At 37.5% G+C, this 24,123-nt stretch overlaps 1 protein-coding gene and 1 non-coding gene across 8 annotated transcripts in view; both read left to right on the forward strand.

Moving 5' to 3' along the window:
* Positions 1 to 24,123, forward strand: part of NUP98 (nucleoporin 98 and 96 precursor) — a 116,071-nt gene that overhangs the window by 78,869 nt on the left and 13,079 nt on the right. For all 7 annotated transcript variants that reach the window (XM_027039686.2, XM_053203619.1, XM_027039687.2 and 4 more), the window contains 9 exons: positions 3,442 to 3,624; positions 4,291 to 4,447; positions 5,822 to 6,251; positions 8,006 to 8,232; positions 10,238 to 10,504; positions 14,859 to 15,016; positions 15,942 to 16,085; positions 18,019 to 18,161; positions 23,442 to 23,663. In XM_027039686.2, coding sequence (XP_026895487.1) covers positions 3,442 to 3,624; positions 4,291 to 4,447; positions 5,822 to 6,251; positions 8,006 to 8,232; positions 10,238 to 10,504; positions 14,859 to 15,016; positions 15,942 to 16,085; positions 18,019 to 18,161; positions 23,442 to 23,663 — 1,931 coding nt within the window. The remainder of the gene's footprint in view (positions 1 to 3,441; positions 3,625 to 4,290; positions 4,448 to 5,821; positions 6,252 to 8,005; positions 8,233 to 10,237; positions 10,505 to 14,858; positions 15,017 to 15,941; positions 16,086 to 18,018; positions 18,162 to 23,441; positions 23,664 to 24,123) is intronic.
* Positions 2,543 to 2,615, forward strand: TRNAK-UUU (transfer RNA lysine (anticodon UUU)). The gene has a single exon. It is a non-coding gene; the product is annotated as a tRNA-Lys (tRNA).

Raw genomic sequence — 24,123 nt, forward strand, 5'->3', positions numbered from 1 at the left:
GCGCCTGGGTGGCTCAGTTGGTTAAACATTTGACTTTGGCTCAGGTCATGATCTCACTGTTCATGGGTTTGAGCCCCATGTTGGGCTCTGTGCTGACAGTTCAGAGCCTGGAGCCTACTTCAGATTCTGTGTCTCCCATTCTCTGTCTCTCTCTCTCAAAAATAAATTTAAAAAACATTAAAAAAAATAAAAGCTATTTTGGAAGCTGGCAATGGTAATAGGTATACTATATTAAACTATTTGGCGAGGACAGTATGAATTATTTAAATACCTGTTTGACCGTGGATTGGTTGTTTACCCTTTGTTGAATAAAAGGTGTCATGGTTTACTTTACCTACTTGAATTACTTTATCTACTGGATTAAGACATGTTTTATCTTTAGGGTATTGGCAGCTTTGTTTGTATGAGAAAGATTCTCTTGAGGTGGAAAGTGGAGGTTTCTAAAATCCCTGAAGGTTTCAGTGATGAAATCTCACCTTCCATGTATCTAAAAAGACAGTTATTTTACAGAAATTATCTGTGTACTTAGGATTTACAATGTACTGTGCTGGTATTTAGACATAAATAAGATCTACTTTCAAGAGATTACAGTAAATGAAAGGAATATTCCATTTAGCTGCTTTTCCCAGTATTTGCCTTTCTTTTCCATAGATCTCACAAGGACTCCCTATTTTTTTTTTAACTTCCTCAATTCCTTCTGAGCCATCTTTATTATTATTATTATTATTATTATTATTATTATTATTATTATTAGTCTACTTTTCTTTCCAGGACTGGTTTTGAAGAAGCACCTGATCTCCCAAGATCGATCAGAAAATAAGTACACAGGCATCTTTTGGGGGAGTTTACCGCAGTTGCTTAGATACACTTTAACAACATTCACTAATGGTTCTAAGAGCTTCCCAGCTCCTCATAGTTTCTAGTAATTCACTTCTCCCTTACTTATTACACAATACCTCAGAGCTTTAAAGTCTATGCATGAGAGTGGAGCAAATAAAACCTTGATCCTTACTTAGCATACTTCTGAAAAATATGCTGGGTCCCTTAGGTCTCCATTCGAGTTACTTGATGAAATACCTTCGTTTTGCCTTAAAGTGTTCTAAGTGAACATCTCTTGCTGCTGTTATTTCTTCGTTGAGTAGTGTAAGTTGAAACCATTCTCTCCTTTTTTCCTTTTCTCCCACCCATCCTCACTCCTTGTTCTTTCATGGTTATTAACTGCCCTTTCTGCTGTATGCCAGGCACTACACTAGGCAGTAGATTTGACAAAATGATGAATGTTGAATTTAAAATGTGCTTGGTGATAGATACAGAAAACAGTAGGCCGTAATCTCTGTTTTCAAGCCTTGACAATATGGTGGGACAGACATCACATATGCAAGAATTTATAGTATATCATGATAGATCATAAAAAACAGGTTTAGACAGAATGTAATGGGAACCCAACAGTGGGAGGGTATTCTAACTGATAGGTTGACACACAGGATATGGAGTAGTTTAATAGCTTCCTAAAGTGAATTGGTTAAAAACTCTAATACACTAGGGACCCTTTGGAGTTAGAGTGTTCCCATAATTCTTGTAAATAAAATGGGAGCATTGTGACCAGGGCTACTTTTTATTTTATTTTTTTCCAGAATTGTAGAGCATAAAGGTAGTCGCACTTGCCTTTAGCCTCTACAGTAGGTAAAAAAGAGTATCATTTTTGCCTTTCATCATTATCTAGTTTTGTTAGAGCTGTCCTTTGGGAATGTTCATATCTTCAGTTGCAATTCCCTATGCATCCAACAGTTCAGTTTTTCTACACTTATAAATGAGAGCAGTCATTCTTTCAGTAAGGATAAGTGTTAAAGGAATGCAAGGGAATAGCTAATAGACCGTTAAAAATAAAGTTGAAAAAGTTACACTAATGATTGTTTCTTTGTTCAAAGTAATCAAGAAATTATTTATTTACTTTTAATGTCTATTGATTTATTTTGAGAGAGAGCACGAGCAGGGAAGGGGCAGAGAGACAGAATCCCAAGCAGGCTCTGCTCCTAGCACAGAGCCTGACATGGGGCTCAGTCCCACAAACCGTGAGACCATGACCCAAGCCGAAATCAAGAATCAGACACACAATTGACCCAAGTGCCCCATGAAATTATTTGTTTAAACTACCTTTTACACATTAGCATCTCTTTGAGGGTTAGCACGAAATAGGCCACTTAGGAAGATAAGCCAAAAATTTTGGAAGATTAATAATCTATAAATGATACCATGATAAGAAAAATAAGTGGTAAAACTTTTTGATTTTGAGAATGTTTCATAAGTTGGCTTAGCCACTTGACACCATTTTACCAGGTAATATGCAGGTTTAGGACATACTTAATTTGTACTGAAATGGTTATTTTATAGTGGGCTTCAGGTTGATGAGTTATTTACCTTTTCAAATCATAAACTGTTAGTCATGGGTATATCTTGAAAACTCCTTAATAAATGTAAATATAACTCTTGGAACTTGAACATAAAGGAATTATTCCTAAATTAAAATTGTTTCTAAGAGGCTACCTGGCTGGCTCAGTTGGTAGAGCGTGGAACTTTTGATCTCAGGGTTGTGAGTTCAAGCCCCACGTTGGGTGTGGAGCCTACTTTATTTAAAAAAAAAATTTTTTAATGTTTGTTTATTTTTGAGAAATAGTCCGAGACACAGTGCAAACAAGGGAGAGGCAGAGAGAGAGGGAGATACAGAATCTGAAGCAAACTCCAGGCTCTGAGCTGTCAGCACAGAGCCCATTGCAGGGCTCTAACTCACAAACTATGAGATCATGACCTGAGCTGAAGTCAGACACTTAACCAACTGAGCCACCCAGGCGCCCTGGTGTGGAGCCTACTTAAAAAAAAAAAAAAAATGTTTCTAATATTACTTTGTTTTTTCCTTTTGGGAAATTAGGGTAGGCATTCCTCATATGTTACATGGTACTGCATATGTAGATTCCAGCTAACCTTTAGGATTTAGTCATAGAAAAGATTAAAAAATGGAAAATTACTTGAGACTTTGATATTTGTACTTTTTATTCTCTTTTCCCAATGGCTTCTGGCTACAAGGCAATGTGAGGGCAGGGTCACCCTGTGTATATCAGAAAATTATATTTGCTAGCTGTATCAGGTAAGGCATAATCTTTGTCTGAAGACCACCATTTGTTCAGTATGGGGCTTACGTTCCAGACACCAGAACTTAACATATTACAAAAGGGTGATTTCATGTATCCATATTTAGATCTCAAGTACATATAGGGGGATTTGGGGTAATTATTCCTAAATCCTTTTTAGCAAATATGTTACCTCACACTGTCTTAGAATGGACAGAATCTAGTATTACAATATCATATTCTGAATAACTATAGAAGCTCTGTGTCTATTTGGTATAATTTAATTCTGCTTCCCTGATCTTTCTGCTGTCTACAGAGCCAGAGCCCAGAGGTGGAGCAGTTAGGGAGGGTTGTGGAACTGGACAGTGACATGGTAGATATCACCCAGGAGCCAGTTTTGGATTCCATGTTAGAAGAGTGCGTGCCTGAGGATCAGGAACCTGTGTCTGCCTCAACACACATTGCATCTTCACTGGGAATTAATCCACATGTCTTACAGGTGAAGTCCTAACCCACCCTTACTACAATAGGAAGTCAAACTAATGTTTACCTCCCTTGCATCTAATCAGGCCTCTTCCTTGATTATTTACTGAAGAGCATTGAGTGGTCATTGGAATGAAGAAAAACCAGAATATGGTCCATATTTGGGCCTCATTTTTCCATTCTAGGAGGGAAAGCTATATTGAGATTCAGAACACGTGGATTCTAATCCGAGTTCTGTAACTATTACTATGTGACTTTAGGCGAGTCATTTAACATCTGTGAGCACAGATTTTTCTCTGTAGGGTGGTTTTGAGCCTCTCAAAAGTGCTCCATAAAAGTTTTAATAGCCTAGTAGATAACAGGTTTCTTTAAACTCTGTCTCAATTTCTTTTGCCTATGCCTTTTGGCATGTTATAAGTTTAGCCTTTGTCTTATTTTCAAAGTTAATCATCCTGTAAACAGGTGAGCAATTGCTGTGTGCCAGACTTTGGTGGGACTCTAGATATAAGAGGAATGTTCTATAACTTAAATTCCTCAGGCACATGCAGCCACACCGATATTATAGTAGCTCTGGACACAGCCTTCAGGCAGAGCAATTTACTGGTTGTTGTAAACTGCATTTTTCTTTTATGGCCTTTGGATTCCAGGGAACACATTCATTCTATAGATATTGCCTTTTTAGATCATGAAAGCATCATTGCTTGCTGATGAAGAAGATGTAGATACGGTCATGGATCAACGCTTCAGTCACCTTCCTTCTAAAACAGATACTTCTCAAGAAATCTGTTCTCCCAGACTCCCCATTTCAGCATCCCACTCGTCAAAATCCCGTTCTTTAGGTACTGTAAGTGATGCTATTTTACAAGAAAGCTGTAAAGTCCTGCTTTTCACATACCTTCTTCTAAGCTGAGTCAACTTCTCTAGCAAATATCCCCCTAAAGGCATATGACATAAGGATGCCAAGAGGAAATGTACTCTTCTAAATATGTTAGGTGGGGCCAGTTTTTAAAAACCGTAATGTGCTTTATTGTTGCAGATGTAGAAGTTGTATGGAGAACAAAGCATTTGTGTTTTGTTTAGGTTATGTTTTTATTTGCTTATGAATGTGGACTAGATCAGATTTCCTAATTTTTATCACATCTTAGAGGAATGAGCAAGTTGTCCTGCACTGTACAATTTTGTGCAGTCCTCATACTGTCCTTATTTTATTGCCTCCTGGGGGCAAATACTGCTTTTTACAATGCATAAAACTCGTCAGATTTCTACTTTCTCCTAAACCTTGCCAAATTCCTAGGAAAGTGATACTTGATTTTAAAGCTTTCCCTTTTTTCCTTCTTGTGGGATTGGAAGTAGAGTATCAATATGAACAAAGGACATAAGCACATGTAATCTCAAAATGTTTTAAAAGCCAGAGGAACTACTAGGAAGAGATTTGTTTATATTGCCTTAAAAACTTTATTTTTCACTTCTTTCAAGTGCCCTTAATAACCTGTTTTAAAAATATGTTAACTAATAAAGCAATTAAACATAACAACCTTTTCTCTAATGGGCACTTGTACTTCAATAACTACCTCTACCTCTTAGAAAACAGGCAATATAATAGTAATAAGAACTGTCCTTCTGAAAGGCACAAGGTACCTCCATGGGTTTTTGTTTCATGGAGTCTAGCATGAGCATTGGAGTGGTAGCAATTTGTATTTTTATCTTATTAAGCTTTTTCTTTGGACTAAGAAATGTTTACATTTGGCATTCTGAAAAGGGCATGACCATTGATGTCAGACCTGGCTTATCTCTCAATCCTGCCATTAGTAGCTTTGTGGATTTGGACTAATCACTTTTCAAAGCCCAGTTTTCCTACCTATAAAATGGGATAATAGTGTTGTTTGTATGAAGTTATTGAAGGGTGAAATGAAACTGTGTATACAAATGACTTATACAGAGTCTTTCACAAAATAAGTGTTAATTTTTTTTTTTTAAGTAGTAGTGATAGTGTTTGTTATTAATGTTAATATTGTTGTGGCATCATCATCACAAATTCCTGCCTTGGTTTCCTGGTGAAACAGTATTCCACAGATTATGACTTGCCTCTTGTCATCTATATCTGATTTAATTGGTTTGGAAAAACTGTAATTTCAGCCTCACTGATGATTGCTGTTCAAGAAGCAATAGAGACTATATTTTCTAATAGTTTTTTTTTTTTCCCCCTATTTCAGTTGGTGGGTTACTACAATCAAAGTTTACCAGTGGAGCTTTTCTTTCACCAAGTGCCTCTGTACAAGAATGTCGCACCCCCAGAGCATCGTCTTTGATGAATATTCCATCCACATGCCCTTGGTCTGTCCCTCCACCCCTCACCTCTGTGTTTACGGTGCCCAGCCCAGCCCCTGAAGTTCAGTTGAAAACCGTGGGTACACGTAGACAACCAGGCCTAGTCCCTCTTGAAAAGTCTGTCACCTATGGCAAGGGGAAACTCTTGATGGATATGGCTCTGTTTATGGGACGCTCATTTCGAGTTGGTTGGGGCCCCAACTGGACTCTTGCTAATAGTGGAGAACAGCTGAGTGGCTGTCATGAACTGGAAAATCATCAAAATGCCGATTCTATGGAATATGGATTCCTGCCTAATCCAGTAGCTGTTAAATTGTGAGTCACATTTTCTTTATGGTTTTTGAGAAAAGCAACTTGGTAGGTGAGAAAAAATTTTTCATTATCAGAAGACCCAAAGTCTCTAGACCTTGGTGATCTTTCTAGATATGCTCTTAGTACAGTTTTTTTTTTAATTTATTTTTTTTAATGTTTGTTTATTTTTGAGAGAGCACATGGAGGGCAGGGAGCAGAGAGAAAGGGGACAAAAGATCCAAAGTGGTCTTTGGGCTGACAGCAGTAAGCCCAATGCGGGGCTCAAACTCACAAACCATGAGATCATGACCTGAGCCAAAGTTGGATGCTTAACTGACTGAGCCACCCAGGTACTCCTGTTCTTAGTACAGTTTTAGATAGCAGAAGATCTTTGTATAATTAAAAACCAAACCGATTAATAAGATAACTCCATTTGTAACATCAAGGTATGAAGAGTATAATACTTAGTGGTTAAACTTTAATTGGAAATTTAACAGACCCAAAGCTGATGATGCAGTATTCCTTGGGTTTTATTCTTTTTATTGCATTAGTCATTTTTTCCTATTTTCTCACTTAGATATTTGTGATTTATATATAATATATGTAATATGTATTATATATTATATGTATATAATTATATATATATTATATGTAATATATATATGTATGGGGTATTTTCTCAACTAAGCATGTTTCCCATATCTTGGACCTGGTAAGGTGAATGTATAAACTGGGTATAATTCATACATAAGTATCTGGAAATAAGATGACATCTGATAGAGGCATCTGGCTGGCTCAGTCAGTAGAGCATACAACTCTTGATCTTGGCTTCATGAGTTGAAGCCCCACATTGGGCATAGAGCTTACTTAAAAAAAGACATCTGGTAGCTATGTATGCTATGTTATCACTACATAATCCCCACTATTAACATTTATGTGTGTGTACTTCTAGTTCTGTATACTTTATATATATGTGTTGAGTATACATATACACATATATAATCTATACACATACATACGTGCACACACACATATATAATCTATACACACACATACATACATATGCATACACAGTTCTGGTAGTTATTAACCAATATGCATACAGTTGTTTTGTGCAAAATATATAACATTTTCCTGTTTACTCTTTATAACAAATTGTGCTGTCTTTACTACAGATTAAATGACTGTGATCACCTATAATGCTTGGTATTTAAAGTTAACTTTGAAGAAATACAAAACAATAGCTCTCTTGAACCTCACAATTAGTAATGTTGATCCTAATCTAGGTTATACATGATGTCATGTTTTGAAGGTTATTAATATCAATCTTAAAATTGGATCAAGGTGAGATTGATTATATGCTCATCTTAATTTAGAGTCAGTTTTACAGTATCTATAACCTTAGCCTCACAACTTTTGATCCCTCACTATGTATAATTTGAGAAATCAGTGTCCCAACAATGGTTTTTGGTCCTTGGATTTCATAATATGTAGATACATGTTGAAGCCAGCTCAAAGTCTAACTGCATTGATTTCCATGCTTGTTACAACCTGGCCTTAAGAAGCCTTTGGCTTCTGAATGCATGGGCCAGATAATTTGTTTACTCATTCTACAGCAGATAAGTTCATTATCGTTTGACATTAGGGAACACAGTTACTTTAAAATCACAGGTGAATGTTTTGCATTCTCTTTGAATCATAAAAATAAAGGTTTATTTGTAGGAAAATTCTAGCATCTGTCTTATCTTCATTTTCTCTCTTGTCATTTGCTCTTGTAGCCTAACAGAGTCTCCATTCAAAGTTCGTTTGGAAAAACTCAGTTTGAGACAAAAGCCAGATGAAGACCTGCAGTTATACCAAATACCTCTGGAGCTCAAATTAAAGCACAGCACTGTCCATGTAGATGAGCTGTGTCCTCTCATTGTCCCTAATCCAGGAGTTGCTGTCATTCATGACTATGCAAATTGGGTTAAGAAAGCATCTGGAGACTTTTTAGAAGCACAAAGTGAGTATGGACTATGTCTATCTAACCTTTGATGTTTCAGGAACTGGAGTAGAAGCATGCGTTCATAGGAGGACAAATTTCCTTATGCCAGTGTAGTGGGCGGATGCCTGAGCTCACACTTGTGTGTAGTTGAGTTGCAAAGAGCAAAATCCCAAGGAAGAAGAAATGATAACATTTTTTACAGTTACTCTTCTGCTTTTTAATATATGAGTCCTTGTTCACAGGAACTGCAGCCAAATTCTTTGGATTTTTGAAATTCCATTCCTTTCTCCATTCTGAGAACATAGGAAGAGAAAGCCATTCCTTCTTTCTTTCTTTCTTTCTTTTTTTTTAAAGTGTATTTGTTTATTTTGAGAGAGAGAGAGCACAGTGCATGCCAGCAGGGGAGGGTCAAAGAGAGAATCCCAAGCAGGCTCTGCACTGCCAGCACAGAGCCTGACGTGGGGATTGACCCCACAAACCACAAGATCATGACCTGAGCCAAGGTCAAGAGTCAGACGTTTAACTGAGCCACCCAGGTGCCCTTCCTTCTTGCTTTTCTAAATCCTACCCATTCTTCTATGTCCAGCTTAAGTCCCTTTTGTTCTTCCCAACAATTTTAGTGTTCATAAATTCCCTCTTAACCTCTCTTTTCTATAACTATTGTGACCATGGTTTTCTAAACCAATACTTTGATAACAGGCTTTTCTAATTTGGGAACCTACTATTTCAAATAGTAGAAAAATTATACTTAATTACATGTTTGATAACATTTCAACATGTAAAAATGTTGAAAAATGGCAACTATTTTAGACTGTCATATGCCACAAATTCTGAGAATTGTGTATGTTAATTTCTTTGTGTTTGCTTCAGTTGTCTCATCATCATTTCAAACATGTGAGACATCTTCCCAGTGCATACTTGTATTTGGCTTAGTGGTAAACAGTGCTTCCGTTTTGTTTTCCTTCTTGAAGAGCAATATGAATAGTAGTTAAGAGTATAGAGCTGGATTTATTACTTGGGTTCAAATCTTGGCTCTACTACATTTTGCCTATAACTTTGAGCGAGTTACTTCAGTTTCCTCATCTGTAAAATGAAGATGATAACCACTGTGGATAGTGAAGTTCAGAGTTGGCTTTACTCTTAAGTGTTTTCGAATAGTGTCATTTTAGGCTCTGTAAATGTTAGGCTGTGCCTCTTACAGGAGAGAATACTCTCTCACAAGTTTTTAGAGCACTTCATATTTTTTAATAAAAAATTTTTTTTCTTGGGGTGCCTGGGCAGCGCAGTTGGTTAAGTGGCTGACTTCAGCTCAGGTCATGATCTCACAGTCTGTGAGTTTGAGTTCGCGTCGGGCTCTGTGCTGACAGCTCAGAGCCTGGAGCCTGCTTTGGATTCTGTGTCTCCCTCTCTCTCTGTCCTCCCCTGCTTGTGCTCTCTCTGTCTCTCAAAAATAAATAAATGTTAAAAATTAAAAAAAAATTTTTTTTTCTTTATTTTAGAGAGAGAGCACAAGTGACAGAGGAGAGGGGAGAGGGACAGAGTGAGGGAGGGAGAGAAGGAGAAAGCGAGAGAGAAAGAATATCTCAAGTAGGCTCCACGGTCAGCCCAGAGCCGAAATCAAGAGTTGGATACTGAACTGACTGAGCCACCCAGGCACCCCAGCACTTCTTATTTCTTAAAGCATTTTGTAAACAGAATTTAATCAAGTTACAGGACTTTTCTCTGTCATTTGAGATTATATTAGCCATAATTGAGCTAGAGGAACTGGTTTAAAAGAGCATAGAGTTACATATGTTATAACAAGTACCACAGGAACATGGAGTGAACAAGCAGTTACACTACAGACCTCTGGGACTTGTAAAACACAGCAGAGTGAGCCAGAAACAGATTCAGGGAAATCAGCTTGAGTGGTTGTTTGGGGTATTTATTAATTTATGTGTTTTTATGCCACCATTAGAGCGATGTCCTCTCTGTAGTTACTTTGACTTTATGTCATATTATTATTTTCCTGTGCCATCTTTAGTTGTGAAGCACTGGAGCCTAGCATGGACATTATGTGAAGCCTTATGGGGCCACCTGAAGGAGACTGACAGCCAGCTAGATGAACCCAATGAATACATTCAGATTCTGGAGCGAAGAAGAACTTTCTCTCGCTGGCTATCCTATACTGCCGCACCTCAAATTGAGGAGGAAGTCTCCTTAACCCGAAAAGACAAGCCTGTGGAGGCTGTCTTCAGCTACCTCACAGGCAAGAGGATCAGTGAGGCCTGCTCTCTGGCCCAGCAGTCAGGTAGGGCATATGGTCCCTCTCTGCACCCCTGTCTGTGCTACTCACTGTCCCTACCCCTTAATTGTAGATTTGCCTTTGTCTTCTAACCTGTATTAATAATAAACTTCCCAGGAATATTGCTGGTTCCTCAAGAATAGGGATTGTGTTTTCTAGTTTTTTTTATAGAACCTTAAACATTAAGTTTACAAAATTAAAGTTATTTTAATTTTGTATGCTACAAATGGATTTACAGATGCAGATAAGCAAAAAGCAATAAATACAAATCACCTGCATCCTTTAGCATTTAGTAGACATTTCAGTATACAGCTTGTACTTGGACTACTTACTTTGTAATATATTAGGTATATGAGAATTTGTGTACACAAAGCATATATGAATGTAAACTTTTCAAAGGTGGTACCCCGCTACATACACACACACACACACACACACACACACACACACACACACACGTGTATATATACACATTATAATATATACATATGCTATATATAATATACACATACATACACACACTGTGTTCTTTTCATCTCCTATAATATAGGCATTATAGTCAAATGCTTCTCAGCATTCATTTATGTATGGATGTTAGGGAACTCCTTTTTTTGACATTTAGGCTTTTTCTTCCCCACAATAAGCAGTACTCTGAACTTTTGAAACATACGCATTTTGGATTAATTCATTTTATTTCATTCAGGTAAATATTAAATTTAATTTCTGGGTTATTGTGTGTGTGTTTTTTTTTTTTTTGAGGTCTTCCCATTATATATTTCTGCTTTTCCTCTTGCACTAATGAGAGGCATTCAGCAAGTACTTCAGACACAAATCTTGGTAAAAATAAAGGATGGCATAGTTCAATTTAATATGAGTAGATCTCTGATCAGACTTTGTTACTGAAACCTATCTTACGTGAAACCAACTAATTGGAGCCATAAACTGGATTTATTCTGGGGGGGGGACTTGGCCAGTTTGGGGATTATAAGGAATAAATCATAGGAAAAGCTAGAATCAAGAACTTATATACATGGCCAGTTGCATTCCACTGTCACTACATGTTTAGCTCAGTGCCTTTGTGGTCTTCATATATTTTTGTACAGAGAGAATTTGTCTTTAGGATTGGCCTTCTATAAAGCTAAAAAGATTATGAATCATTAAAGAGACAAAGTTATGCTTACCAATGCATACGTGTATAGCAGAAGAGGATCTTAAGGACTGCCGGAAGTCAGGTCCTTAGATTTATTTGTTCATAAACTCTACTTCTTCCTCCTTTTTTTTCTTACTTTAAGGTTATACTTTTGACAAGGCAGTACCTTTCAGCTTACTAAAAACTTTCGCTTTACTACCTCCACTTTTAATAATTGATAGAACAATTAAACAATATCAAGAACATAAAATTTGTGAACATTATCAATGTTATCTGATATATACCCAACGAGAAGACCTCAAATCAATAACCTAAGCTTCTACCTTAAGAAATCAGCAAAATAAGAAATAAACCAAAAGGTAGAAGAAGAGAGGAAATACTAGATTAGAACAGAAATCAATGAAAATGGCAACATAAAAAGAAAAAAACAGTAATCAGTAACATCAAAAATTAGTTCTTTGAGAAGATTAAGAAAGTTTACAAGCCTTTAACTACACTGATCATGGGGGGGCGGGGAGAGAGACAAATTACCAACAAATAGGAATGAAAATAAAAAACAAACAAAAATGCTACTAACCCTACAGAAAAGGGAATACTATGAGAAATTCTGTGTCAACAAATTAAACAACTTAGGTGACATTGACAAATTCCGAGGAAGATATAAATTACCAAAACTAATTCAAGAAAAAGTAGAAAATCTAAATATATCTGTAACAAATAAAGAAGTTGAATTAGTAATTAAAAATCTTCACTCAGAAAAGCTAATCCAGATGTCTTCACTGGTGAACACTATCATGTGTTTGAAGAAGTCATATCAATCCTCTGTAACTCTTTTCAGCAAATAGAGGGGAGCACTTTCCAACTCATTCCATGATGACATTATTACCCAGATGTCAAAGCACACGTACAAAAAAACTATAGCTAATATCATACTTAATGTTGAAAGACTGAACAATTTCACCCTAAGATTGGGAACACCATTTCTTACAACATTGTAGTGAATATTGTAGCCAGTGTAATCACATAAGGAAAAGAAGGAAAAAAGTCATACATATGAGGAAGGAAGGGATGAAACTGTCTTTATTAAAAGATGGCATGATTCTGTATGTATATAGTTCAGTCCTAAGTAATCCACAGAAAAGGTAATGGGACTAAATAAACTAGTTCAGCATGACCTCAGGATTCAAGATTAGTATACAAAATACGGTTTATTTCTATGTATTAGCAACAGGCAATCCAAAAATGAAGTGAGAAAAACAGTTGCATTCACAATAATATCAGAAAGAATAAAATACTTAAGGAATAAATGTAACAAAAATGAGACTTGTACTATAATTATAAAACATTGCTGAGGAAATAAAGATCTAAATAAATGGGGAAACACATTCCGCATTTATGGAATACATCTCAGTTCAGCACTCTTGTCATTTTTGGCTGGTAATTTTTTGTTGTGGAGGCTGTCCGGGCATTTCAAGATACTTAACAGCATCCCTGCCCTCTACCCATAAGAGTACTTTACCCTTGGTTGTGACAACTAAAAATATCTCTAGACATTGCCAAGTGTTCCCTGGAGAGCAGAACCACTCAGATTGAGAACCACTGGTAGATTGGGAACCTCAGTGTTGCTAAGATGTCTGTTATCTGCAAATTAATTTGTACATTCAGTGCATTTTCTATCAAAATCCACAACTGGCATTTTTGCAAAAATTAACAGGCTGATTCTTATTTGGAAATGTAAAAGACCTAAACAGTCTTTGAAAAGAAGAACAAAATCAGAGAACTCAACACTTTTCTAATTTCAAAACTTCTATAAAGCTGCAGCAGTCAGGACAATGTGGTACTGGTATAAGAATGAACATAGAACAACAGAGTAGAATAGAAGTGAGACTTGAATATAAAACCCTTCCACTTAGATTCAGTTGATTTTTGACAAAGGTGCCAAGATGATTTAAATGTGGAAAGTATGGTCTTTTCAACAGATAATGCTGTGATAGTTGGATATTCACATGCAAAAGATTAATTTGTATTCTTACCTTGCACCATACACTAAAATTGACTTGAGGAAGTACCCTAGGATCCTGCTACGTGCTTCGTATATGTCCTCATCAATGGGAAAATCTATGTGAAAAGTCAGGGATGGGCAGAAGCTGATTGGTTGGTTGTGTGATGGAAGCAAAGAGAGGATCTAAATGAATGGATTATATCAAGCTTTGAACTTGACCATCTCTGGTGACCCAGAATATTTATAAATCCTGGCCAGTAAATCCTCTCTTTGGGATTCTGTAGATACACAGAAATAATCTTTTCTTTTTTCCTTTTAGTATTTTTCACCTAGAATACTAGCAGCTCATGGTCAAGTGAGCTACAGCACTTACTGCCTGAATCATAGTCCAGTCATGCCTTGATTACCTATATACAGAGAGACCACTTGGCCTGGCACGTTTCCAAATGTATTCCTGATGCATGGTTTTTTTTCCTTCAGGCCCCTCTCGTTTGTGAAGGAAACTCTTTTGAGATGAGAGCCTCAGTTTCTGATAGAATGGTAGTTTATATAGACATGTAAGCACTGACCCATATGTACAAACGAAAGGAGAAAGATTGTTGACTTTACCAGGTTTGTCAGAAGGGGTGAAACAAAGCATTTTTCTCTTAACTTACATCTTAACTGGAAGTTTTCATAAACTGGAATTTCTATCCCCTCACAATCTGGTTAATTAGAATCATTTTATTGCCTCAGCCCTTTGTACTTAATTTTTAGTAAAAAAGATTATTGGACCTATGAGAGTGAAAGACTCAGCGATTCTCTTTATACCACGCACATATGCTTTTCCTCTAGCTTTCAGTTGGCCATTCCTCAGTGCCATTCTAGTTGGGCATGTTTTCAATTATGTCATCTCAGTTTTCACTGTAAGCCTTTGAATCAGATGATACTTTCCTCCATTTTACAGATGAAGGGTCACAGAAGTAATAGTAGATCTATAATTGAACTCTGTGTACTGTACAGTCTATGTAATTTAGGTTAAAGTACTCTGAATATTTTCTGCCCAGGCAGAAAATGGTATGGTGGTGGTCAGTATTTTGTTACTACTGCAGAAAGCAGTCACTGTGTCAAGTTCTCCCTCCTGAGGGCTAGAAGAAATAAGATAATACCTAGTGTTTCCCCAAGTCTGTAAATCCTCAGTGATCACTAGAGTTCTGTTTCTCTTGTAGGTGATCATCGTCTTGCCCTTCTTTTATCCCAGTTGGTGGGCAGCCAGTCGATCCGGGAGCTGCTTACCATGCAGCTGGTGGATTGGCATCAGCTCCAGGCTAACTCTTTCATCCAGGACGAGAGACTGCGGATCTTTGCCTTGTTGGCTGGAAAACCGGTACTTTCCTGTTTTCTCGTACATTTGCATAAATTTTCTCATAAATTCAAGATGGCTTGAGGTTAAGGGAAAGAGCTATCTTTGTAAATTTTACACTGTTACACATATAACTAAGCAACTTGTTTTTAAATTTTAGTGAAGTATTTTCAGATTACAAAGGTACAACATGTACAACATGTACAAAACCAAAAACTGGTTATATTGAAATTAAAACATTAAAATTCACCTTATCCCTTATCATAATGGTAAACAAGGTAAATAATTTGTAGTCTGTCTTTCCAGACATATTTTAACTCTATATCAACATATATGTGTGTATATATGTGTGTATTTACACATGTGTGTACATTCAAATAAAATCAATTATACATAGCAGTACACTTATGTATATGGACATTTTTCCATGTTGTGTAGCATCACTCTTTTTAAAAGCTACTTCTGTTCATTTTGTGGATGGTATACCATAATTATTTTAAGCCAGTTCTCCATTTGCTGCCTGCCTGGTTGACATCTTGATAATCACTTTCCAAAAATGAAATAGCTGGTCAGAATTTATGCACATCTTAAAGTTTTATAAGACATCAGCTGTGGGCAGTGAGAAGACCTCCTCTTCACTCTCTGGTTTTCATCTCAGAGCACCTGTTGTCTAAATCCACCCTGCCCCCAAAGAACTGTGTATTTTATATTTGGATCATTAACACTGCTAATCTAGTTCATTTAAAATGTTACTTAAATAGGGGTGCCTGGCTGGTCCAGTTGGTAAAGCATGTAACTCTTGATCTTGGGGTGGTGAGTTTGAGCCCCACATTGGTCATGGAGATTACTTAAAAAATAAAGTGTTACTGGAATAAGTGAGTGACTTGCAGATCTGAGTAACAAGATGATGTATAACACATAGCTATGATGATGATTTTGTTTCCTGCAGGTATGGCAGGTCTCCGAGGAGAGGCAAATCAACGTGTGCTCACAGTTGGACTGGAAACGCTCCCTCGCTGTCCATCTTTGGTATTTGCTTCCACCGACAGCCTCCATTTCCAGGGCACTCAGCATGTACGAAGAAGCATTTCAGGTATTTGTGTCCAGTAGAGCCAACCAAGTGTCATGGGGGGCATTCTCATTTTGCCAGAAAAGTACTGCAGAGAAAAAATCCATCAAGTTACACTTCATAATACTTTTTCTTAACTCCTTTTTTTGAAAGGACTCTAAAATTGAAATGGACCCAGGAAATCTGATGGGAAACTTTCCTTTTCTCCTGCCTCTAGACAGGGTTACTTTTAAACTTCTCCAAGTGTCTGCTTCTACTTTATTTAGTATGATGTTTCCACAGTTGACTCTTTCTTTTCTTTCTTTTTTTTATAATTTTAATTTTATTTTTTTAATTTACATCCAAATTAGTGTATAGTGCAACGATTTCAGTAGATTCCTTAATGCCCCTTACCATTTAGCCCATCTCCACTCCCACATCTCCTCCAGTAACTCTGTTCTCCATGAGTCTCTTATACTTTGTCCCCCTCTCTGTTTTTATATTATTTTTACTACCCTTCCCTTATGTTCAACTGTTTTGTATCTTAAAGTCCTCACGTGAGTGAAGTCATATGATATTTGTCTTTCTCTAATTTCACTTAGCATAATACCCTCCAGTTCCATCCACGTAGTTGCAAATGGCAAGAGTTCATTCTTTTTGATTGCCAAGTAGTACTCCATTGTATATATATATATACCACATCTTCTTTATCCATTCATCCACCAATGGACATTTGGGCTCTTTCCATACTTTGGCTATTGTCAATAGCGCTGCTATAAACGTTGGGGTGCATGTGCCCCTTCGACACAGCATACGTGTATCCCTTGGACAAATACCTAGTAGTGCAATTGCTGGGTCGTAGGGTAGTTCTATTTTTAATTTTGTGAGGAACCTCCATACTGTTTTCCAGAGTGGCTGCACCAGCTTGCATTCCCATCCACAGTTGACTTTCTTAAAGCTGTTTTCCTGCCCCCAGATGAGAGAGGGTTTTTCTTTATTCCTAATGCTGTCTTATTCCTTTGGGAATTCCTTGAGCTACAGCCCAACCTCAAGTTGGTATAGTCCTAAATCACCAGGCCTGAAGAATTTGCCTCTGAATATCATCATACTTCATATGCCTTGACAGTGTTGGAGTTAAAATATTATTAATGTTTTTATATATTTTTTTAATGTTTATTATTTTGAGAGGGAGCACGCAAACAGGAGTGGGGCAGAGAGAAGGGGAGAGAGAATCCCAAGCAGCCTCCACACTGTCAATGCAGAGCTCTACTTGAGACTTGAACCCATGAACCGTGAGATCATGACCTGAGCCAAAACCAAGAGTCGGACTCTTAACTGACTGCACCACCCAGGCAGGCACCCCATTATTAATGTTTTTAAAGCCATAATTTCTTCAGCTTTTTATTCTTACTGTCCATGTTTCTTACTGTCCATGTTCATTGATATGATTTATCATATCAATAAACATGATAAACATGTCAGGAGAAAGAGAACACTAAAGAAACTGAATGTAATAAGAATTGTGACAAGAAAGGTAGGAGGATTAGTGAGAGCTATCCAAAGTCTTTGATAGTCCCTTGAAGACAGGTGGGCTATGTCACCACTCAAAATTAAGTTTAAGATCCTTGACACATTCCATTAGGGTGTTACTATCCTTAAATTTTTTTTTCTTAATGTGTATTCATTTTTGAGAGAGAGCACAAGCGGGGGTGAGGCAGAGAGAGAGGGAGACACATAATCCAGAGCAGCCTCTAGGCTCTGAGCTGTCAGCACAGAGCCTAACTTGGGGTTCAAACTCATGAACTGCGAGATCATAACCTGAGCCAAAAGTCAGACGCTTAACCGACTGAGCCACCCAGGCGTCCCAGGGTGTCATCATTCTTAATACATGTGTGTAAGTAGTATAATTGAGACAGGATCACATCTAATGAAACACAGTAGCAGCTGATGTACTGTTGTATCAAATTCTTCCCTTCAGAATTCTTCTGAGGCTGAGAGTTATGCCTGCTCCCCACTTCCTTCATACCTAGAAGGCTCTGGCTGTGTGATAGAGGAGGAGAAAAACTCACAGAGACCACTTCAAGATGTCTGCTTTCACCTTCTAAAACTCTACAGTGACAGGTAAGTCAGAGAGCCACTCATGATAGTCACTTGAGGGCTCAATCAGCCCTAGGAAGTTCTATCCTGAGTCTTTTCCTTTTGATGTGAGGCCAAATTGCCTAAGTTTGTATAAATTAACAAAGTATAATTTATAGTAGTTGAATGCAAAAAACATTGGAACTAGAATTAGAAATCTAAAAATTAATCAACTTTAAGAAGATACAATTTACAAATAATGAAGTGTTCATTTTAACATAATGTAACTGTCATCACAATCAAGATAATAATTACATTAACCCCAAAAAGTTCCCTCATGCCCCTTTGCAATCAATCCCCAACATCCAGACAACGAACTGAGTTTTTGTTACAATAAATTTTGCTCTTCTAGAATTTTATATAATTGGGATCATTCTGTTATCTTTTCACTCATATAATGGTTTTGAGATTTATCTATGTTAATATGTGTGTCAGAAGGATTTTTGTTGCATAATTTATTTATTTGTGGATGGATAGTTTTTCTTGATTTGGGTTATTATGAATAAAGATGCCATGAACATTTGTATCCATAAGTGTTCACATAATTTTACATTCCCACTAAGATCTCTGGGTGCTCCATATCCTCTTCAGAATTTGGTATTGTCAAGGCACCTGGGTGGCCCAGTGGGTTAAGTGTTCCAACTTTTGATTTGGGCTGAGGTCATGATCTCGCAGTTCATGAGATCAAGCCCCACATCAGGCTCTGCGTCTCTCTCTCTCTCTCTCTCTCTCAGAATAAATAAATAAACTTAAAATTTTTTTTTCTTGTGAGTTTTTTAAAGTTTTTTTTTTGTTTGTTTTTATGAGAGAGAACGGGGTGACACACAGGGGCAGAGAGAGAATCCCAAGCTTTGCACCCTCAGCATGAAACCTGATGCAGGGCCCACAGGGCCCAATCCATGAATGGACCTGAATTGAAATAAAGAGTCAGATGCTTAACTGACTGAGCAACCCAAGCACCCCTGGTATTGTTATTTTTTTTAATTTTGCCATTTTGGTGGGTATATAGTGGCATCTCATTATGTGTGTGTTGTTATTGATGTTTGTTTTTGTTTTGTTTTTGAGAGAAAGTGGAAGTGGGAGAGGGGAGAGAGAGAATCTTAAGCAGTCTCCAAACCCAGCTCTGGAGCCTGACCCTGACCCTGACCCTGATGCAGGGCTCCATCTCACCATTGTGAGATTATGACCTGAGCCAAAATCAAGGCTTGGATGCTTTAACCAGCTGCGCGACGCAGGTGCCCCAGTGTTGTTTTTAAACAAGAAACAGTAGTTTATTTATCCTCCAGCAGTATATAAACACTTGCTATTATTATAGATAATCAGTTAATTAAAACTCTCTCAGCAGACCTATCTTGGCACACATGCTCAGAAACACTACAGGATTTTTTTCCCGTCACAACTAATCACTCATATCTCATTTCAATTCATTAAATACTTTTAGGTATTAGGTGAGTAACTGTGTTAATTAGAGGATCATATAGGTTTATATTGTGGTAAAATAGAAATAACTGAAGTAGTGCTTTAATTTGCATTTCCCTAGTGACTAATGATTTTGAGCATTTTTTTCATGTGCTTATTTACCGTCTATATATTTTATTGCTAAAGTATCTGTTCACATTTTTTTTTGCCTGTTTTTTAAAAGAGTTCCTGTATTGCAATATTTCTTTATATATTCTGGATATTAGTCCTTTATCATTAATTTTTTTTAATCATCCTAATATAAAGGCTTGTTTTTTCATTTTCTTTTTCTTTATTTTGAGAGAGAGAGTGTGCACACACATGTACCTACATGAGCAGGGGTGGGGGAGAGAGAGATGGAGAGAGAATGCCAAGCAGGCTCTGCACTGTCAGCACAGAGCGCAGTACGGGGCTCGATCTCACAAACCATGAGATCATGACCTGAGCCAAAATCAAAAGTCAGACACTTAACCGACTGAGCTACTCTGCGCCCCTCATTTTCTTAATAAAATGAAGAGCAGAAGTTTTCCATTTTTATTAAGTTTAATTATAGTTTTTAAACTATAAAATAAGGGTGCCTGGGTGGCTCAGTTGGTTAAGCGTCCAACTTCGGCTCAGACTATGATTGCACAACTCGTGGATTCGAGCCCCGCATCAGGCTGTGTGCTGACAACTCAAAATCTGCTTCAGATTCTGTGTCTCCCTCTCTCTCTGACCCTCCCCCACTCAATGCTCTGTCTCTCAAAAAATAAACAGGCGCCTGGGTGGCTCAGCTGGTTGAGCGACTGACTTCGGCTCAGGTCATGATCTCACGGTTTGTGGGTTCGAGCCCTGCATCGGGCTCTGTGCGGGAGCCTGGAGCCTGCTTCGGGTTCTGTGTCTCCCCCTCTGTCTGCCCCTCCCCCGCTCATGCTCTGTCTCTCTCTGTCTCAGAAATAAACATTAAAAAATTAAAAAATTAAATAAACACTAAAAAATTTTTAAACTATGAAATCAACTTCTTTACTAGGCTGTTGAGGCTTTCTGCTTATTCTTGAGTCAGTTTTGATCATTTGCTTCTTCTAAGGAATTTGTTTCATTGAAGTCACCAAGTTTATTGGCATAAAGTTATTCATAACATTTTTCCTTATTAACCTTTTAAAATGTATGTATGATCTGTGTCTCCTGCTTGATATTGGTAATATGTGTCTTTTCTCTTTTTTTTTCTTGATAGTCTACTAGCTTTTGGTTTTACTGCTTATTTCTATTATGTGTCCAGTTCAAAATGAATCAGAAACCTAAATTTCAAACTTAAAGCAGAAAACAAACCAGAAAATCTTTACAACTGTGAGTTAGGCAAAGATTTTTTTGACACTAAATATACAATCTGTAGAGGAAAAAAATGGTAAACTGGACTTCAGCAAAATTAAAACCCCTTCCTGCTTATGCACACGCACACACATTTTCTCCCTTTGTCTCTCTCAAACATAAAATAAATAAACTTTTTAAAAAAACTGCTAGTGTTCATTTTCATAAGAGAATGAAAAGACAAGCCACAGATTGGAGGAAGATACTTGCAATTCATATATCTGATAAAGAACTTGTATCCAGATCATATAAAGAACTCTTAAAACTCTAATAGTAGGGATGCCTGTGTGGCTCAGTCACTTAAGCATCTGACTCTTGATTTTGGCTCAGGTCATGATCCCAGGGTCATGGGATCAAGCCCCACATCAGGCTCCGCACTGGGTGTGAAGCCTGCTTGGGATTGATTCTCTCAGACACTCTCTCTCTCTCTCTCTCTCTCTCTCTCTCAAATAAATAAATAAGCAAATAAATAAATAAAACAATAAGAACCTCAGTAATAACCCAATTTTAAAAATAGGCAAAATATTTAAACAGTTCCTTTACCAAAGAAGACCTGGATGTCAAGCACACGAAAAAATGTTCAGCATCAGTAGCTAACAGGGAAATGCAAGTTAAAACCATCATGGGATACCACTACCCACCTATTAGAATGACTGGAAATTAAAAAGACATACACTACCCAGTGTTGTCATAGATGTGGAGAACTGGAATTCTCATACACTGCTGGTAAAAATGTAAAATGATATTGGCACTGTGGTAAACAATTTGGCTTAAAAAGTTAGACATACCTGCATGCATATGGTCCAGTCATGCCACTCCTAGGTATTAACCCAAAAGTAATGAAAACATGTTTGTATACAGATGTTTATAGCAGTTTTGTTTATAATGGTCCAGACCTGGAAACAAGCCAAATTTCCACCAACAGCTGAATAGGTAAACAAGATGTGGTATACTTATGTAATGGAATGCTACTCAGCAATTGATACACATAATTAGCATAGTGAATCGCAGGATAATTTTACTTGGTTTTGGAAGAGGTGAGACAAAAAAGTACCTGGAAGCATACCTACTCTATGATTCTAATCTATATAAAATTCTGGAAAATGCAAACTGATTAATCACAGAAAGCTGGTTGCCCAGGAAGAGAGGGTGTAAGGAGAGGCAGGAAGAGAGGGATTACAAAGGGGCATAAAGAAATTTTTGGAGGTGATGAGTGTGTTTGTTATCTTGACCTTGGTGGTAAATTCGCAGTGTGTGCGTATATTGAAACTTAATGAAAATTGTGCATTTTAAATATGTTATGTTTACTGTATGTCAGTTTTTTTTTATGTCAAAAAAAGAAAAAGAAGGATATCTCAAGGTGCCAGAAATAGAGAAACCAGCGCCAGAAGGAGATAGTAAACCTTGTTCTCAGGAAAGATAGAATTGCTGTGGACTAAGACCTTACATAAAAGCCACACTCTGTCCTTCACAAATAGTCTAAACTACACTGTCCAATATAATAGCTGCTATTCACGTATGAATATTTAAGTAAAACTTAAAATTAAGTTATTTATAGTATCCACATTTCAAGTGTCTGATAGGCACCTGTATTGACTATTGGCTATCATTGATCAGGACAGATTACAGAGCATTTCCATCATCCCACAAAGTTCAGTTTGACAACACTGGTCTAGAAAAATTCTGTTCATTACCTGAGAAGTGTTAAAAACTTACAAAATGTCTGGATCTTAGGTGAAAAGGAAAATTATTGATTGGTAGTCTAAGCTCTAAAACTTAGAAGCATGAGATTTTACTTTCTACTATTCTTACGATCTGGAATTGCAAGCTAAGAACTTTACACATTAACTAGTCTAGGACCATTGAAATCTTTGGGCTCCCAGCAGAAGAAAAGGTAAAAGTCTGTATAGGGACACTTTAAAAACCCAGGACACCTGAATGTCCTTATATAAAAAATACTCCCCACTGTAGACAAAATCAGAGGCAAAAATTATAAACCATAGAAGGAAATAACCATCATGAAGACTAGTTAGCTGTTGGAGAGTTAGCACTCCGACAGCTCCATATAATAGAGAAGTTTGAAAGATCCTAAGATAACTGTGTTTTAAATGGTTAAGAAAGGTATCAACACTAAAGCAAAGGAATGAAGAGTAAGAGTTATGAAGACTCTGTGTACCAGGACAATAAATATCTAGGCCAAACAAATACCAGCATACCTGTCAGATCCCACAGCCACAGAAGAGGAGCTGCCTTCATTTTTGGTAGGCTCTGTAATCTGGCTGAACCTAGAAGTAGATTGATAGAGCACAATCTCAGAAGGAGACCATGTGGTCTATAACGCTTCTGTTCTAGGGTGCCTGCCTTTATTATCTCCTAAGCCATAGCCAGAACAGTTGATTTGTTCAGTGCAGGTGGTCTGCTGCCTTGATGTGGTAACACTCCGCACATTCTCCTTTGCAGACATTATGATCTCAACCAGCTGTTGGAGCCTCGAAGCATAACAGCAGATCCTTTGGATTACCGCCTAAGCTGGCACTTGTGGGAGGTGCTGCGGGCTCTTAACTATACTCATCTCTCAGACCAGTGTGAGGGTGTGCTGCAGGCCAGTTTTGCTGGCCAACTGGAAAGTGAGGGCCTCTGGGAGTGGGCCATCTTTGTCTTCCTGCATATTGACAACTCAAGGTGAGTGAGATGTCATGAACCCACGAGGTACACCTAGGGCTACAGGGGCAAAGAATCAGTCTCTTAGGGTTTAATTCATTAAGTAAGCGTCTAGAATGTATTTTTGGTCCAGCCTTGTGATAAACCTTAAGACCGTTCAGTCCACAGCTGTCTCTGTATTCACGTGAACAAGTTAGAAGTGAGACTGTCTTGAGTTTAGTGCCAAATAATGCTGTTTCTCAGGAGAGATCTCTGTGAACTGCAGTGATCATGGAAAACTTTAGACAAGAACAGGAAATAATTAAGTAGAAGAGGAAGGGTATATCCACATGGGGCAACCCATTAACACAGACATAGATTCAGTTGAATGTGGCATGTTTAGGTATGCAGAAATAATACTTGCTGAGCTGCCTCAGTGGATCTGTGAAGTGATATCATGAGTTGGCAGGGAGCGCCCCTGACTTTTTCTCTCTGTTGCCTT

Source organism: Acinonyx jubatus, chromosome D1, assembly GCF_027475565.1.
Source record: "Acinonyx jubatus isolate Ajub_Pintada_27869175 chromosome D1, VMU_Ajub_asm_v1.0, whole genome shotgun sequence".
In the NCBI taxonomy this organism is placed as follows: domain Eukaryota; kingdom Metazoa; phylum Chordata; class Mammalia; order Carnivora; family Felidae; genus Acinonyx; species Acinonyx jubatus.